This window comes from Osmia lignaria, chromosome 4 (assembly GCF_051020975.1).
Source record: "Osmia lignaria lignaria isolate PbOS001 chromosome 4, iyOsmLign1, whole genome shotgun sequence".
Taxonomy (NCBI): Eukaryota; Metazoa; Arthropoda; class Insecta; order Hymenoptera; family Megachilidae; genus Osmia; species Osmia lignaria.
The window spans coordinates 4,579,343-4,599,461 of NC_135035.1; the positions used below are offsets into that span (position 1 = coordinate 4,579,343).

The following is a 20,119-nucleotide window of genomic DNA, read 5'->3' on the forward strand; positions in this document are numbered from 1 at the left end:
TATATTTGTATAAATAAAATGATAAATACCCATTGTTGGTACACTCTGAACTCTTGGAATCTGACTAGACATGGACAAATTGCTATCGACATGCATCAGAGTATTTCCTGTTAAATCGTAGCTACTCTGTGCTAAAGTACCGTGTTCATCGTCGCCATTTGCGGTTGAGACTTCAGAGCAGTCTAAACCTTCTGCAATTCGCAACATCGCTACGGCCAATTTCTGGTCAAATGCATTACTGTAATCAATCGAAAATTTCATTATCAAAATTAAATAAGTATTTGCAATTTATTCAGTGTTTCACATTATGACCGCAGTAATTGTTATTTGGTACAATTCCCGTTCAATAATTCTCTGCTTCCGGGGCTCTATAGGCAAGTATTTCTATAGACTGGGAAATTATTTAGTGTCAATGGCATTTGTGCATTTTTCATAATTCATTGATTTTTTGGATATACATAGCTATGTATACCTCTATTGGTTATTCAAAAGAGGGAGTACGTAAGTTGTTGTTAAGAGGGAATTGTATGGCAGTAAATTATCGAGTGCTTAGTGTAATTGAAGTTGTGTTTATTATCCACTCTTCTGTTCTCAATTTTTCTGAGGTAGCAAATTGAAATTCTAAAAATGAACTGTTTGTAGATGTTTTCAATAATTAGAGCGATAATTAAAGATTCTCAAAATTATTTGAACTGATCCCCTAAGATAATTTAAAAAAAGATTCTCTGAAAAATCTTTGAAAATTCTCTCCGAAAATTGTTTAAGTGACAGCTGCAGAGATAAATTTATGCCCCCCCCCCCCCCCCCCCCCCCCAATACACACACACACAAGGGGGCAAGCACTGAATTAGAATTTCAATATTTGTTATAACAAATAACTATTTTCACTGCAGTAATCGACCTATTAAATATAATCCTTTTAAAATAGATGATTGATTCCACTATGATTTTTATTCACTTACTGAAGAACATTGAAATATTCTTGAAGATCCTTGTGATTACAAGTGGACCAATGCGTTTTATATCCCATCAGAACTACGTTTGGTGCAAGCTTTCCGACACCAGTTGCTTGCATTAGAGCTGATGCACCTCGTTCGAAATTCAAATCCTCCACTACATGGTAAAACGATTTGATACGTTGTTGATGTAACCATGCATAGCCATTTCTTAATCGTACTGATCGTAAACGATAAGACAGACGAGTCTGAAGAAAAGATAATAACAAAATTATTAACAGCTGTGAAGAGAATTATATTCTAATTGGACTTATCTACACACTGTATTAGCGTAATTTTATTATTACAGATAATTTCACTAAACACGCTGGTTGCAACGATGATTACTGAGAACCAACATTACGAATTTAATTTGGTCAGATAATAATTAAAAAAACAGTTGTAAATATTACTACTGTAAAATTTTACTAATAATTTGAAATAACGAACTGAAGCATCATTTTAGAAAATTAGTTCATTCTTGGTATGACTTTACCTACTGTGTCAGTCAACGTGTTCATATATTGTAAATAAACATTGTAACGTGGTGTTACGAGTGCCCTCCCCCCATGAACATTTTAAGCTACCGCGCCTGTCCCCGCACCGCCGCGTCGCCTTTTTCCCTTAAGGGGGTAGACACGGGTAACAGTAGCGCGTTGACATTACCGGCAAAAATGGGCCTAAACAGGGGTTTACGGGATTCGAGTATTCGTCCTTATATAAGATTTGGGGCTGGGTGAGGGCTTATTCGAAAGAGGAAGGTTCAGTGCAGTACGGTCAACTCATGTTTCAGTGGAATTATGTTGATGTTTAGTAATCCCCCCTCCCATACCAAATTCAAGATATAATCAGTCCCAATTGTGTAACACACCCTGTATGCTTTTATGAATGAAAAAACATTTATTTAAAGAAGCTAATAACTTTTTCTAAAATAATTCTCAGATTGCACGTTCCTTCGGTTCTTCAGAGTAGGCATATATTTTTCAGCAGCGAGGGGTGCTACGGTGCGCTATATAAAATCCACGCGTTCAGTCAGTCAGAATTTACCGGAGCGGGACAGTTCTATCATTTAGGTTGAAAGAAGAATAGCATGATCACCGTACATCTCACTCTAATACGCGCCAATGTTTCGCTTTCGTTCTTTAGATGTACCGTCGCGATGCCTCTGACGAGCGTTTGAATGTGTTTGTAAAAATATTTGAGGCGCTGTTGCCTTCCTAGATCGTGTTACGCGCACACTAGCTGAGAATTATACCTTTCAAGTTCGTAACAGACCACGCGTCAACGGCCTTAACCACTTAGACCAGGCCTGTCCAAGTAGGGGAAATTACTCCTGGAACACATGTTTTTGGTCCCCTTCCAACGCTGCTCCTTCAAGTAAGGTGGGACGGTTCTGACTACCGTCTCTCCGTCTTTCCTACCGTCTTTGGTATTCGGAACCTTCCCATCTTACTTGAAGGAGCAGCGTTGGAAGGGGACCTAAAACATGTGTTCCAGGAGTGGATTCCCCTACTTGGACAGGCCTGACTTAGACCATACCGGTACCCGTAATATCACCGAAGTCAAGCTAAGTGGGCACGGTTTCGCCAATAGATGGGTTACCGTGTGGTGTTGGCAACGATACACATACGTACACACGCACGCACACATACACGGAACACACACACAAACATATGGACTAAAAAGTATGGAGTATAGAAAAGTAAAAGTATGGAGTCATAAACTCACGTAAAATGTAAGACAAAGCAAAAATTCAAAAAATGCGCGGGGTTTGGGATTGGCAGTGCTGCCAACCCATCCCCATACGCGCGTGGACGATAGGGTTCGTTGGACAACGAGGGGGCAGAAAAGCCCCCAAAAAGTGCCGGCCCTTTTGTGCAGGGCAAAATTAGTGATAGTGATAGTAACAGACCACGCAAGTGGCTCCACCAGGCCCAACGAAACAACTGCTGTAATACCGACGTCCCGACTCGGAGAGGTCACGTGCCGGGTCTACCCCCTTAACTCTACCCTTCCCCAACCACCGGTATTGGAGGAAAAGTGCCTGAGCGAAGACCGGAGCAACCGAGCTGCACAAGACAAGCAGGAGATCCCCCGTTTCCAAAGACCGGCGAAGACCCAGACCGAGCGAGTGTCACTGGAGAGAACGTCCTGCAACTAGCGGAACCCGGCCAAAAGAAGCTACAATACGTCTCCGTGGCGCCACCTCTACGCCAGGCTCAAAGGAACCTCACCAAGCAGCCCAACGCCGATAAGTCTCTGCATCAGCCCTTTATCGACCCCGATCATCGACCAATCCCTAATCGATAACGATCCATTAACCAATTAGCCTCTGACCCGACCTAACGGCCCAATCCCCCCCCCTCAAAATTCCGTACGACAGGCTCGCTGTCGCTGCGATAGCGACGAGCGAGCATTAGAAATTTGATAGCGAGCGTACAATTTTGATTTCCGATATTCCAGGCGTTTAGATATTGAGAGCGATTTAGAGTATTATAACGATTAGTACTGAGTGTGTGGGAGTGCACGTGTGTCCAGCAATGTTGGTGAGCCCTTATTATTATTACCTTATTGTAAATTCTGGGTACGTTAACAGATACCTTCCACACGATTCACCTCATTCCCTTTTCGAACCCCAAAGGTCCCCTGTTCCCCGTTCGATCCCTTTGATCGCGGTTACGCAAGAACTTCCTCGAGCCCTCTACCCCCGAGATTCCTTGTCCCTGCATTCCCTATCCTTGCGAACTCCCCCGCGAAGCCTGCGACGGCCGGCCACGGTCGAGTCGCGAGTCTCCCGTCTATTATGAGACCCCTAGCACTCCCGCATTTCCCCTTTTCATCCGATTGCTACGAAGTGGCTGGCGCCCAACGAAGTATTGTCACCCATAATCGTATAGATCGTATAGAGTGCACCCACCAAGAGAGTCACAACATATTGTACAAGTATATCTGAGTTATTCGTTAACCACTTATTGTTATATGTAATAATCGCCGATTTCATGTTGTAATATTATCTTATAATTTTATCACAAGCTTTCTAGCAATTTATGCTTTTCGTTTAGTACCTTGGAAAATTAATATAGTATTAATGCTACTTAAAATTTTCTTTAACTTCGTCGTGCCCCGAGTGGTATTTATGATTGCCTAACAATTGCAAAATATAACTGACCGAGCAACCGATATCGCTCGCCTAAGGGATGCACAAATCAGCGATACGCACGCGAAAGCATATCGATTCAGGGAAATAACAAAATCAGGTCGATTCCTGAAGAGGAAGTGGACAACCCGATAGAAGGCCGCATCAAGCCAGGCCAAAATTCATTAAAACACTCATTTTAAATAAAGTTCTCTCTCGCTGTTCGCTCGAAGTCCGGCGAATACTAATTCTTCGACCATTCCCGAATCCTCAACCTCCCACAAGTAACTATAAACCTCGAGGAGCACAACAATTTCTTTTAGTTATTTAATTATGTTTTTGTACCTAATAGCTCCACAGCATTTAATGCGTTAATAACTTTCATTTAATTAAAAGTACACTAATCTGAATTCAATTGCTACATAATTATAGTATTATAGTTATTGTATAATAACTGTAAGAAATTGAGGTAATTCAAAATTCAGTTTCTTTAGTTTGAGTTGGAGATTTTAAAAGGTACAACGTGTCAAAAGAGTTACAAATATAGAATCATACGAAAGATTAGACTGGAGGCAAGTAAATGTGTTTATTTAATCTACATACCGGATACATTTCCCCGGAAATCAGTAGCGAGTAGTTTTTCGTGATGAGATTTGCCAGATGTAGTAACGCTGGCCTAGCTCCAGGTAATCCGCTTAGTGCCAAAATTTGAGGAGCATAATTTTTCACGTGTTCATCGATAGAATTCAATCTGTAACATTTAATTTCATTACGTGTGAGTACATTATAAGTAAAATAATATTATTTTATCTGAGGGGTGCTAAAATTTATCTAACTTAAAATTTTCTATTGAAATATGATCTTGTACATTTACAGAAAATTTGTTAATTGTATAGTAGTAAATAAAAATAAAAATATGCAAGACATTGGTTGATAATACATTTCAGCGGTATCAATAATCGCATTTATTGATTTATAACATCCATAATTGTTGAATGAATAAATAAATAATTTAAATTATCATATTTCTTGGTGTAAACAAATTTTTACATGTAGTTTGAAGAATATTCAAGCTTTATTTTCTTGACTTCATTGTCTTGAACAGAATATTTATTTTCTTAGGAGAAATCAGTCTTTTCCCGAGTGTTCCATAATTACTGAAATACCTCTATAATAGAATTGTATATAGGCTTGACTATTTAAATAGGATCCTTAATTGTACTATACACTTTAACCCTTCCCAATCCAATTTCATGTACATCAGATTTCTCACCAGATTCAATTTTTCAGAATATGCAAATAAAGTAATCGGACGTGATCCTATATCGCAGCGCAACAAAAATTTGCTATGTAGAAGGAGGTCCGATAGAGTATTGAAGGGAGTTAAAACACTTAAATATCTTTTTTATTTATGGTTTTCTGGAAAGGGTCCTCAGGAAAAATGATCTTAAAAAAAAAAATAATCTCGGCTTTGTATGTGACCCTTGGAATGGTATAACTTTTGTCCTTTGTAACAGAAATATTTAGGTGTTCCTATTTAAATGATCCACCCGTATAATAATCTCACCTGTATACGATAGAAAGAGCAGTTTTGTAGGTTTGTGCCTGAGTGCTACTGCCCCAATTAACATCCGGTTTCCGATAAACGACTATCAGATACAGTGCGAAAATAATTACAAATGTAACCAGCGATGTCACCCAATCAATGAGGAACATTATGGACACACATGTAATAAAACCAGCTAGTGACAGCCAAGTGTTGTAATACTGTGAAAACATATTTAACCTTGATTAATTATTTGACAAATATGTATGAATTTGGTTTGGGTATTGTTTATTATCGTATTACTTACTCTGAAGGTAGGCCGCCATCCAAGGGGTCGAATAAATGCCGCGTGAAAAGTGCAGAAATTGATTAAGGCATAGGACGCGAGATAGAAGTTCGAGATCAGAGGTGCTACTGCATTCAAATTTGCTGAAAGTAGAAAATATTTAGTACAATTGATTATTTAAGCGAAGTAAAATTGTTTGAAGAATATCATAAATAAACATCATTTAACCCTTAAACAGCAGAGATGCGATCAATCGTGATCCGAACTTAATAATTTTTAAGGGAACAATGTAAAATTTAGAAAATGGAAATAATATGAAATACAAAATTACGTTAAAATTGTGGCTCTCTTCATGATCCCCCGCTGAGGGTTAAAAATCTTGATTGATGAAATGTATTTATCGTATCATAGTGGGAAACTTATACAGTAAAACCTGGATAAATGCAACCGAGATTGGGACCCAATGGTTGCATTTATCCAAGCGAGGTGTCAAATCTCGGGTTACACGCGACGTCGGCCAAGCGTGAACGTAGAAAGAGACAGACAGTGGGGAAAGAGAGAGAGGCCCAATGATCAAAGGAAAAAGCCGAAACGTATCGATGTGACTAATACTAATTCAAATATAAAAATTGAATCAAATTAAATTGATCAAAAATTTTAAATAAGTTTTTATTATTTACCATTGATTATGATTTTCTTATAATCATTATAACGAGGGAAATAATACCACTATTTGAAATAGAATAGTATTTTATGTAGTAAATAAAATGCTTCATTGTCAGCAAAATCAAACAAGAAGCAATAAAAAAAAACAAAAAAAAATATACATATGTATACTGATTGAATTGAGTAACCTCCTCCTGTTTCGAAGTCGGTTAAAAAAGAAAAACCAATCAATTGATGCAATCATAAAAGAATTACAAATACATCAATTTTTAGAAATTTTCTGCGAATATATGTATCTGTTGGAAAGATAATTGTTATTTTATTCGTACCGATCAGAAGAAATAATGCTGCAACAAAGAATGTAAGAATGTAGCCACGATAGGGTTCACCATGTTTCCCGTAACCTTTACTAAAGTAAATCAATCCAGGATAAATTCGATCTCGTCCCAATGCTTGTATCAATCGTGGCACTGATAACAAATTTGTCAAAGCTGTGGAAAGAGTTGCAGCGAAACAACCGGCGTAGATGAATGGACCCCAAACTGACATAAGTTGCATCACCTTAAAATGAAACAAAAAAATCATTAACTAAAACCTTTTAACCTAAAAACTTTTGCACTTTCAATTATTTTAATAATCATTCAAGAGATATTTTTATTATTATTTTTTTTTGTTTACAACATAACTAACTGTTGATATTTATTTAATGTTAATGTGCTTTAAGAAAACGACACATTAGTTATGTACTTTGAGAAACGATATATATATATTAATTACATGCTTTAAGAAAAGATGCATTAAAGATACTGCGCGCTACCGCCACGTCGTGGCGAGAAAACGCTTCACTAACCATTACTATTCTTGATTTAAAAATTTCAAAAAATGTCTATTGCATCCTTTTTGTTCTAAGTATCTCATATATGTATAATAGATCAACTTTCATTAATTTATTATGCGGAATGTGCGTCTTCAATAAAAAAAATGTACGAAATAAAAATAAATTTAGGACTGTATCCATAAATTGCAAAGTGGTAAAAGATTTTTCAATTTATTCTGGCATTGAGAATTTTGTGCTTTTACGATACAATTACCAAGCATGGTAGACTTCCACAGGGAAAGTGGCGATATAGAGAAAGTGTCCCCAAGTATTGTATATAGAAGTCTAGTCTTATTATTATTCTAGTCCTATTGTTATTATTAATATTCTTAGATTTAATAATTAAAAGTTATATATATATTTTTTTAAATTAGCAATAGAAAAACATTATTTCAAGTAATATTTTTATGGTACACATAATGTACAAATTTGAGATTTTTAAATTAATTATTTCTATTTTTAATAATTAGAGCTTCAATACGCCCCAAAACAAATGGTCATTTTCATCGTGGCGTTCGTGTTAATATTAATATGTATTGCCAAAGTTAAAATTTTGAAAATTCCTGCTTTCTCTATAACGCTATTTACTCTACAGAAGCATATTTTGCTCGATACTGAACAATATTTTTGGGACATTCTTTATAATTAATGTAGGGATGTTATGTATGAGAGAAATAATTACTCGAGACGAATTTTGTGTTAAAATTATTAAAGAATGTCGTTATACACCGCACAATGTGCTATGTTAAAACGCTTCTCTTAAGACCAGATTCATTCTACCTCTCTCGATTGCATTCATCCTAGTATGTCCTGATATACCTATACTTGATGTCACGAGAGTTCATAACTGCGAAAAGACCAGTTTTCGTTCTTTTCTGCGCATTGTCGCTCTGATTGGTGATACTTCTAGCGGAAGTGGAAAGCGATTGGCGGATCGCTTTCCCCCACCATCGCTGCGTTCCCCCACCATCTTCCAACCTGCGCGCTTAGTTATGGACTCTCGTGACATCAAGTATACACATTCATAGCCTTTTCTCCGAAAAGAAACGCGTGCATTCTTCGTCCGATTACTAAAACTAAAAATCCACTCAACATCTTTCACATAGTCCCAAACACTCAACCCGGCACGCACTTTCTTATTGCACCGGTTATAAACACTCACGCATTCACATAGGCAAACGTTCGCCCCCACCCAGTAATGATTAAATAATTGTAAGATATCATACCGAATAACTGTTATGCAACCCATAATCGCAATTGACTTCTGGAATACAGCTTGCAATAGTGCCATTTAGACCAACATGGCCACTAGCATCCCTTAAGGCTGCTCCACCAGCGAAGACAACAAAGGTGACATAGCTGAACATTGAAATTAGCAATGCAAGTAGAGTTCCTATTGGTATGCTACTAGCTGCATCTTTCAGATCACCGGAGATATTGGCACCAGCTTGAATTCCAGTTACGGATGGGAAGAAGATTGCAAACACAGAGAAAAACGTTTGATTGCTGTTCTCAGAGAACCGATAATCTGGTCCCATGTTCTTCTTGAAAACTTCAGCTAAGAATTGAAAAAATGGTTTGTTTAAAAAAAGTTAAGATTAACTTAGTGGATTGAAAATAAAAATTTGTACTGACAACAATAACGTTTTTTTTTCTTTTTTTAATTTATAATAGATTTTTTTATGAAATACATTTACATTAAACCTTTGCATTTGCACTTACAGGAAAATCCAATAAATCCGTGTGCTTCTTGAGTTATGCTCTTCGGGCCCATGATAGTACCAATTAGAAAATCAAAAATAGCTGCAATAATGATGGCTATGAGAAAATTTTGTGCCTGAAAGGAATGAGATTTATTAAGTGACGAGTCTAAAGAAGATAGAAACATGGTGCACAAAATATAGCTCATTCAACCAATTAATATTATATTTTATAGGATGTTGTAAATAATTTTTAATGATAGTTTTATAAATATATCAAAATGTTCATGATTTAGAACATGAAATTTGTTTAAAATATTCGGAACAAAATGTATTTACGAATGTTTTGAAAGAAAATTAATTTTATATAATAATATAAATTTATACATACAATTTATATAATGAATATAATTAGTTTATTAATGAAACTTTTTAAATAAAATATAAATGCATTTTATATTTTTAACAATATTGTTTGTAATATAATAATTTGCTTGAATTATTGAACTTTTCATAATCAGTTAAACAAACGTAAATAAACAGTTTAATAGATTGAATTAATTTAACAAGTAGTTTTCAGTATTCGAATTTTAGAATAGAATTAAAATTTAATGACAAAATATTAAATGAACTGGACTATAAAATGCAATAAATGGAAATATCAATTATGCTATATGTATCATATTTTCTCCTTAAGAAATATAAGTAGGAGGAGTTCCCCTAGTATCGGACGGCACCTAGTATCGGACATTAGCTATATCTAAAACAGAGCTCGGCAAGATTTGCACTTTTCAGCCGATTTTCAGCTGGTTCCGCCTACCGCTATTCCCCTTGCCGCGACGTTCAGCGCGCGGCCTACAAACCGTTTGAGGCTCAGGAGCGTATCACTCGTGAACATATGCTGGCAATAGCTTTCCACCCCACCCGCGAGGTACTATTGTCGATTGTCGATGCGTTTTTTTTTAGTGGTTGCCAGCATACGTTTACGAGTGATACGCTCCTGACCCTCAAACGGTTTGTAGACTGCGCGCTGAACGTCGCGGCAAGGGGAATAGCGGTAGGCGGAGCCAGCTGAAAATCGGCTGAAAAGTGCAAATCTTGCCGAGCTCTGATCTAAAAGAACTGAAATGTGACAAAATTGTTTCAACCGTCAAACGTTTGTTTTATCCTTTCCTTTGTTTTGACGGTTGAAACAATTTTGTCACATTTCAATTCCTGTAGATATAGAATTGTCCGATGTCCGATACTAGGTGCCGTTCGGTACTAGGAGAACTCCCCCTACATGTTTGGTAGGGGTGTTCGGATACCCAATAATTCGGGTCGGTTTTGGATCGCAAATTTTTTTCGGGTTCGGGCGGGATCCCGAAAGTTTGTCCAGCACATAATATTCGGGTCCCTACTCATAATTTCAGGACTCGAACTCAACTCGTGATGCGAATTTCAATTACATCCGATTATATGTATACATACGATAACATATGAAAACACTTTCAAACGTACAAATTTTAAATAAATCTGAATAAGTTAGGCCCACTGTCCACGGAGCGTCATTGCATAGATGCGTCAATAAAGCGTATTTGACGTGACGATACGCCCTCGGTAATATTTTTTCCACGAAGCGTATACTAAGCGTACGCTAAGCGTAAAAGAACAGAAAAATGTTTATTTGATTTTATTTAGAAAGATGTCGAATGATGAGGATTGCAATCTATGTCGTGCGTTATAATACGCCTATCGACCGACAACGTCGTACGCCGGGCTTCGTGACGAAAGCATGCAGCGACGAAAACGCGACACTGACGCTTCGTGGACAGATGTCCATTGTTTTACGTTGTCGTGGCAATGAAGCGTACGGTAAGCGTAAATATCTAATACGCTTGCAACATATGTAGTGACGCCTCCGTGGACAGTGGGCCTTAGTGTCAGCTTTCGAATTAAGTTTCGAGTCTTAAGTCGAGTTCGGATCCCAAAATTATGAGTATCCGAATAAAATATACTGGACAAACTTTCGGTGTCTCACCTGACCCCACCCAATTATTATTACCCGCTCAGGCCTCAGCTTTGGGTATCCAAATTTTCAGATACTGGCACACCCCTATACTTCGTTCAACGAGACGAGTCGCCAAATCAAAACGAACAACTCCCTCGCTTTTCACGTGATCGGCCCTGCGACTGCGGTCATTGGCTGTCACATGTTACAACTCAGGGCCAAGTTATAATGGTCCCTTGCCGAGGGCTCTTGCATGCAAGGTCAGGCTTATCTTACGATGCGACGTGGGGATCCGGAACCCGTAAGTCGGCCCTGCTCTGCTCACGTGCACGTGTTTATATGTACTTGGTGACTCGTCTCGTTGAACGGAGTATAGGATTTGGTGAACACCACAGGTCACCAGCGTCCCATGCAGCGTTCAACATGTTACGGAAACTTCATCATTTGTTTTAAATTTGTTACAATTGAAAATAGATAAAACTAATACCTTCGATTCCCATTCCATTCCAATAGCACAGATCATGATCATAACGATTAGTGCAAGTACGCCCACAATTCGTACATCATTTACACCATTATCGATGATCTTCAAATTATGTTCTTTTAGCAAATCATTCAATGAATCGCAGAAACCGATGGTATTCATCGAAGCTGAGACTGCGTTAGCAAATGCAAAAACAATTCCCACTGATGCTCCGAATTCTGCTCCTAGGGTTCTTGAAATGATGAAGTATATACCACCTATAAGAAATGATAATTTATAAGTCGATGAATTAAATTATTCAATGGATAATGCTGGATCGTATAATTCTAAACGAAAGACTTTTGTATATCATAAAAGTATAGTAATGTTTGGAAGTGTCGTTGAAAACATAGAAAATAAAACTTAAATTTAAATTGTTATATATTTCAGAGGTTTGTCATTTGAGGGTTAATCTACGGCCAGATTAAGATTTCTTAGGCTCAAGACTATCAAACCATCGAGGGCCCCTTTGATTGGTAAACTTGGCTCATAAATTGAAATTTATTCTAAATAAAATTTAATAACATGTAATCGCGAAAAAGATAATGACCTACATAAAAATAATATTCAAGAAGAAATACATATAGGAGGAGAGAAGAGAGGGAAATTTGAAATTTCTTGTAATAGTAAATGGTAGGCTTAGAACGGGATCCCCTGTAGAGCAGCATCCAGGGCTAAAGCCCCCCTTAGTTCTTTTCTTAATCCGGCGCTGCGAGAAACCCATCATGCAAAAGTAAAGTATTAAATTGTGGACCGTGCACACCAGAAAACAGATCATAAAGTTTGTTTTTCAAATACTCAACATTTTACTTATTACGACTTTCATTGTTTTTCGTTTGGATTCTTCATTAGCTGCATATCAATTTATAATTTTAATACAAGAGCGTTATTTAAATTTTATTTTAAACACTAACCACTGTATTCTGAATACCCTGTATACTATTCTACTTAAATAGTTTTCATAAATAAGGAATATCTTAATAAATAATCTTCAGATATTTCAAGAAACAAAGTATTAACATATTGCGGTACACCACCGGCACTGCAAATTAAATATACTTGAATAATTTAAAAAAAAAGTAGAAAAATATTATTTTGATTAGCATTGTTATTATGTAAATAGAAAGCTTAAAGTGCGAAGTTTGGAAATTAACTGTTCCCATTATTAATAATTATTGCTCTAAACAAATACCTATTTTCACTGTGTCAATTAATATGTTAATTATAAAAAAAAAAACATAATGACAATTTTTAATTTTTGTTATTAGATTGTTTCAAAATACTATGGTGACATTCATGGAAAAACAATTTTCAACGTTCGATAAAGTACACGGTGCCACTCCTTTGAAAAAGGAAAAAAGAGGAACGACGAGAATGGGGGTTCTGTAACACACCTCCCTTTACTTCCCCATTAGTACTAATTGCGCTGAGGCTAAGCGTTGTGATGACGCAGACAGCCGCCGATATTCCAATAATGATGACACTCTGCAGTATGCCGGCCTGTGCCACCACCCACGACAGCCGTAGGAAAAGCATCACACCCCATATGTTCAGCAGACACGGTATGAGAACACCCTGGATCCATCCTAACTTTATTCCGGTATGTCCTTGCTGCGTTGTCCCAGCTTGACCAGCTTCTATATTCGGATCCTGAAATTTCAACGTTGCTTATCTTTATTTCTCTTTCATTTCCTGCCGGCCGATTGTTCCCGTGTTACGGTTTTAGGATCTACTAACGTATCCGGAGAGGAAGTTTTATGCTTTGGAAGGTAATCAAAAAGACGGTTTTGGAAGACGATTGCGAACACGGTCAATGACATCACCGGATTCGCTGCTTGCTGAGTAAACACTCGTTTTTTTTTTTTAAACGACTTATGTTTCGTGTAGTTTGTTATATTCTTCGGAGACAGATTTATTGGGGTAATAAGAAAACTATTTTAATAGGATGGTGAATAGCGATACAAATGCGATACAATGGTAATGATTTCAGGAGGTATCTTCTTTTATTGTTGAAGAGAATGCTTATTTAGAATAATATTTGTTATAATTTTGTAGAATATTTTTGAATAAAAAAGCTATTAAATATACACCTATGTTAGATGTGTAGAAGCCAAACTGATCAACTTCATAAAATAAGAAATAGAGAAAATGGTACATACTGTTATAATAGAAATAAGCTGTTATTATGTGTAATAGACAATAGATGATAGATGATAGATGATAGATTATAGAAATTATCCATTATTATTTATTATAGAAGTTATGCTATCATTTTTTTAAATTTTCCTTGGCGTTTATGAATAAATAATAATTACGCAGTAAATTATTTACAATGCAGATTTCAAACTGGAAGATACAGAATATATAAAAATAGATATATACAAAATATTGTTTATGTTTTTTCATATCTTGTATAAAGTTATGTAGTTAAATGATTCGATTATTGAAAGTATGAAATTTGTAGAAAAATAAGCAAGACAAAATGTATTATAATATTACTTGTTACGTAAATTTTAGGACAAAATAGACGTTGTAATTGTTATATAATTATTATTACTATGATTATAGATAACCTACTTAATATTAGATACCTACTTAACCGTCGAAACACTCAGTTTCACACGTAACAATTAATTTTTAATGCTTTCTCTTTTTTATATCTTTACTAAATTAAAATCACTTCTGTACTAATCTTGAAGGCATGGGATATATTTTTTATTTATTGCTGAAAGATGTCATAAATGCTTAACATTTATTAAAGTTTTATTTTTGTAGATGATCTATTTTTACACCATAATATAAATAAGTAGTTTTGACAATCCTTTAAACACCTTACCAATTGGAATTCTATAGATAGACTTTTTGGTGTCAGTAGTTATTTACTGAAAATTAATTAATAAACTTTTGATCTATAACTCATCGTCAGTTGAAATAATACAATTTAATGTACTACAATTGAGAGAACTTTAATAATATGGATTATTTGTTCTAATTTTCAGTTATTATTATAGGTTTTATTAATTCTACGTACTTAAACTAATTGTAAACGGTAAAACTAGGTAAACTATGGATGAAACGGGTTTGTCGCGGATTCGTCGCAGATTCGTCGCAAATTCGTCGCAGGGCACGTCTATTCCCCATACGTCGTTGTCGTCAACTGATTGTCGATTTTTTATGATCGGACACGACGCGGACCCCCTGCGACACCCCTGCCATTAGCAGTAGAATCTTGAATATTCTGGAATACATCTTTTATTTCCTACATTATTATTCAGAGCCGTCTTAACAACATGGTAGGCCCTAGTTAAGGTAATACACTAGACCCCTCTTACCAATGGAAACAAAAATGAGAGTGATCAATAAAATTAACATAGTTAATACAAACACAAATAATCAACACAAACTTTGAAAAATGTAACATAAGCCCTGAAAACCACAAATATTTTTTTTTCAATTTGGAGTTTCTATAATAATGGCACTCCTGGCAACTGCTCAGTATGTCCATACCTTAAGACCGTACTGTTGTTAACCCTAGAAAAATTAAGGATGTTTAGGTTAAATAACCTTGATAATATGAATTAATTTTTCTAATGTTTAATTACTGTTATTAACTTTAGAAACACTAAAGAAGTTGGGTTAGCTCTAGTTAGTTAAAAAATATTGCAAAAATTGCTCTATCGAAAAAATTTTCCGAAAATGATTGATTTTCACTTATGTATGTATTTAAGATGCATACTAAAAAGATGATTTTCCTGAAGATCATACTGAAGAAATGGTTTAGTACAAATATTATTAAGAAAAAAAATAGACAATGTTTATTTATCTCATCTGTTTTAAGTAGTTTATAGGTAAGTATTGGTAAGTTGTTTGCCTATTTCAAGTAGCAAAAATAATGTTAGTGAAATTAATAATAAAAAAGAAAGTAATTGAAAATTATGATCCTATTGTGTTTTTTTCTTTTGATACATATTACTTTCCATATTCCAATTTTGATTTTATGCATTAACTTGTATATAACAGGTGAAAGTACATAATTTCTATTATGAATGTATTAAAAGAGAAAAAGTTTGCAATTAAAGTTTTTAATGAATAAGTTGATGAGTTCACTTCTTCTTTTATTAACTTCTTACGGTAAGTTTCGCGAAGAAAGAGGGTTTCGAAATTGATACTTTTTCTAATTTTCTTCGCAGCTGGTATTTACTGCTGTGCAAATTTAATATAGTGTCTCCCTCATGATACTTGTTCCGAGTTCGATCGACCTTGTTGGTAGTGGAAGCTCCTCCGAGTCTCATTTGACTCTCGACGCTACGAACTTTACGAGTTGATTACCTTGTTAGTTTTTATGCACACGTTTTGCACTCTGTATTTTATTTAATTAAAAATAATAAATGAGACAATTTTTGTATGACATAATCCTATTTGTTATTATGTTTAACAAAGTTTCGCATAAAATTGTAGATATATTCAAATGTAGGAATCTCATTCATATTAATATAAAAAAGAATTATTTAAATATATCGTATTGATAATAGCATACTCTTAATATACACAAAGTATATAATTCATGAAAATGTATTGTCTATCATTATTAAATATTTATTATTTTAACAGGACACTAAGACAATATATTTTCTTTTTAAATTAAATAGTTAGTATGTTATTAAAAACGATAGTTGGTATAGGTAATACTATTTTTTAATATATTTCGTTTCGTAAGATATATATATTTTCTTTTTATAAGATTTATTGTAAATATTTTTATGTGATTAATATTAAAATGCTGAGTATTGGATTGTTTGTTTTGAAAATGGTACAAGTTCATTTTTTGAGAAAAATGCGAAAACAAAAATTGACATATACATAATATAATGTGATCCTTTTATTTAGAAACTATTTGTATATTTTGTTTTTAATTGACTTAGCCCACTTTAAAAATAAACGATGCAATGTGTTATTAAGATAGCAAATCAATTGTATGTATAACAATCGCGACTAAAATATATTTACAGCACTCTGAAATAACAATTTTTTAAAATCTTCTCTTTCTTGAAAAAAGCATAGATTTGAGGTGCTTAAACCTACTACTGTATTTTAATCTGTATGGCCCAATCATTTTTTTTTTTTATTTATATAATATTTTTATTTAGCGCTTTGCTGAAATTAAATTTCCTGATTTTGTCTGTTTTCAATCATCTTGTCTATTTTCGAGTGTGTAAAAAGGTTTGTTATTACATTTATTAAAAAAATACATAATCATGATTGTTATACAAATAGTACTAGTTTTTAGAAATATAACAGATAGAGGTAAGTTAACTAAAATTTAAGTAGAAGTTAAATTAAAATCAATATTAATAAGCTGTGATATAACCTAAACGAAAAAGGATTTAATTAAAGTGTTTTGAAAATATCATTCATTTTTTAATTGCAAGTGATCACTAAATGTTGCTTTTCAAACTAGGTTTATACGATTAAATAATTTTCTACTATCAAACATTGCGTTGATTTGAAACTAGGTTTTAATAATAAAATGATCTTGTACAAAACATTACACGCTATCGTAATTTCTACACGACGTACATTCTAAAGAAAAAAGGAAAAAAAATATAATACGCAGAACACAAAAGAAAATCAGACTTGTGTGGCGTCGTCAGTCGTCAGTGTGGTGTTCGCGCCAAAAAAAACAAAGAATTACCAGATCGAGCGACCAACGTATGACAGAGAAAATATAATAATACCAACAGGGAAAAATAATTATCCGCAACACTAAATTATACCTTATTAGACATTTATAATGATTGATAATTGGGTATAGAACATAATTTTTCCTTTATGCTAACCTGCCGTCCTTGAATTAATTTTTTCCTGCTTCTTGTTTACAATATGAAATGTAACGTGTTTCATTTCTTATTTATGCTGTATTGTAGATATAATTTTGCCCAGTATGAATATAGAAGCAAAATGAAGAAATGCAATTCCTATCCCTATTTTCTCATTCCCATTGATTGTGAGTCGTAGAAGAACAACCTCCATGATATTTACTTGATTTCGCTATTGTTACTTATGTGTAGTAAAATAAGTCATTCTACTCATTTTGATGTGCTGAATACGAGTATAATTGTCATTTTTGGCGTAAATTACAAGTTTCCGAGATAGTTGCAAAACATTTCATACTAATACATAGAATTTTACTCATACGTGTGCATCTGTGATACAGTCACAAGCATAGTTAAGAATAGAAGCTACTCCACTATACGAACAGAAGGTAATAGAGGGTGATTTTCTCGCTAGAGTACTCAAAGGAAATGCCACCGCACAAGTACGAATAGATCCAAACCCTTTTCGGTAAAATATAAAAGGATATTTACAGCATCCTATTAGTTTTCGAGATATTCATTAACAACTTTCCGTATAATCCACAGAATTTTTCCTATACAAATGTAATTAACACAACCGTCTTGGGTGTAGTAGCTGCTGCCGTCAGTTGTCGAAAATCCAGTGACGCAGCGGGGGTTCCAACCTGACTATCTACATGGTGTCCTGTTCAAAACTTCGGAGATACGACTGTCGTAGCGTTGCCGGCCGAAAATTTATTTAAGGGGGGAGCCTCACGGAAAAAAAATGTTTTCACGATTTTTTTCTTTTTGGTTAAATCGTTAGGAAATTATATCAAGAATACAAGGAAAAAAGTATCAAAGCGATATAAGATGTCCTTCTATGTTATTTTGAATCAAAAGTGAAACAGTCGAAGAGTCGAATTTCATAAAGAAATACGAAAGCAAGTACTACCAATTTATCAAGACTTATTCCGCAGTGATCTGCTGGAAAGGTGTTTGGGTGGTCATACTCAAAATGCCAACGAGAGCTTCAACGCCATCGTCTGGCGTTTACCTCCAAAACATCTTAATTGTGGAGCAAAAATTGTTGAAATAACTGCTTTTTTGGCTGCTGGAATGTTCAACGAAGGTTTTTCATTCGTACTTCAAACCGTGCAAGACCTCAACATAATTAGACAGCAGCCAAACGATTCGTTGATACGTACGATCAGCCTTCAGAGTACGAAAGAAGCTCGTACTGTGTTAAAAGAGGAAAAACGGCCCAACTACAAAAGTTTTAGGAACAGGAAGATCTACAATATGGCTCTGGAATCGCAGATTAGCGAAAGATTGCTGTAAATTTTTAAACGTATTTTTCTTGAAACACAAAATTTTGCGTGCCGTGCAACGCAACTTAAAAACTACTTGTTCGATCGTCTTGAAATGTTGCATATTTATTCTTTAATTAATTATATTCTTCATGAACCTATTCCTTTATTAATTTTACATTGCAAAAATTGTTATTAACAATCCTTTGTACAAAAATAATGCACTTTTTCCTTTTAATGTTGTCATTTTTGCAATTTTTCGAATTTAATGACATTTTTAGGTTCATGAAGTACAATTTTGAATAAACTAACGAATTTTATTTGATATTTTTACATGAGATTATTTTTGCAACCTGTACGTTGCACGGCGAATTTTTGAGGCGCTATCTTTGAGCTGCAGTTTCTTCATGATTTTACGGCAATAAAGCTTTAAAAAAATCTATATGGTACATGGTATTGTCAATAAAAAGTACTGAAAGTTTTAACTATATCATTGATTTCGTTTTTTCATAATAAATTCATGAAAAATAGACCGTTTACACGAGGCTCCCCCCTTAACCTATCCTAATCTAACCTACTTATAAATCAAATGTGTTTAATTCTTTGAGTATTAGTGACCAAATATAAAACATAACGTAATGTAACTTACGGCAAGAAATTTAAAATCCAACTTCCGAATCCAACATTTGGATGCAATGATAAAATATTCTTTAGCTGATTTTTGTTGTGTTGCTTGGTTATGCTTATTAAATAATGCACACAGAATTTTACTTGAGAGAAACAAAAATCTTTGTGCGTATGAAATCGCGCATCTATCGGCTGTCATTTCCATTTGTTCTTTGTAAATAATATCATGAATTTTGTAATCTTGAAGGTGAGGTTGGTCCAAGATCGTGGTAACACGTGTAACGAAAGGAGCATACACCCAAATAAGATTGGCAGGAAGGCATGTGTACGATCGAAACTCTTCAACATGAACAGTTCCAATCTTTTCGTTAAATAAAATCTTTATAAGTTGGAAATTAGATCTTGTTTCGTCCAAGGCTCGAACAAGAGTGTGCTCGTCCTCTCGATGTCAGCTCTTTTAAATCTGTTTCCCCCTTTGATTTTAGATCTTTAGTTTACTAAACACTTGAGAACGATAAGGGTGATGATTTGGGAAAGGACCGTAATTACCGAACGTTTGAAAGGACCGTAATTACCGAAAGGATGTTTAGGATCTGTCGACGCCGGTTTGATAAATAATCAATCGAGATTAG

General features: G+C 34.8%; 1 protein-coding gene across 4 annotated transcripts in view; it reads right to left on the reverse strand.

Moving 5' to 3' along the window:
• Positions 1-20,119, reverse strand: part of NKCC (sodium potassium chloride cotransporter) — a 120,543-nt gene that overhangs the window by 10,888 nt on the left and 89,536 nt on the right. For all 4 annotated transcript variants that reach the window (XM_076688108.1, XM_034338705.2, XM_076688107.1 and 1 more), the window contains exons 4-13: positions 13,114-13,369; positions 11,684-11,937; positions 9,229-9,343; positions 8,733-9,064; positions 6,959-7,190; positions 5,985-6,106; positions 5,699-5,898; positions 4,735-4,882; positions 963-1,204; positions 30-238 (exon numbers count right to left, since the gene is read on the reverse strand). In XM_076688108.1, coding sequence (XP_076544223.1) covers positions 30-238; positions 963-1,204; positions 4,735-4,882; positions 5,699-5,898; positions 5,985-6,106; positions 6,959-7,190; positions 8,733-9,064; positions 9,229-9,343; positions 11,684-11,937; positions 13,114-13,369 — 2,110 coding nt within the window. The remainder of the gene's footprint in view (positions 1-29; positions 239-962; positions 1,205-4,734; positions 4,883-5,698; positions 5,899-5,984; positions 6,107-6,958; positions 7,191-8,732; positions 9,065-9,228; positions 9,344-11,683; positions 11,938-13,113; positions 13,370-20,119) is intronic.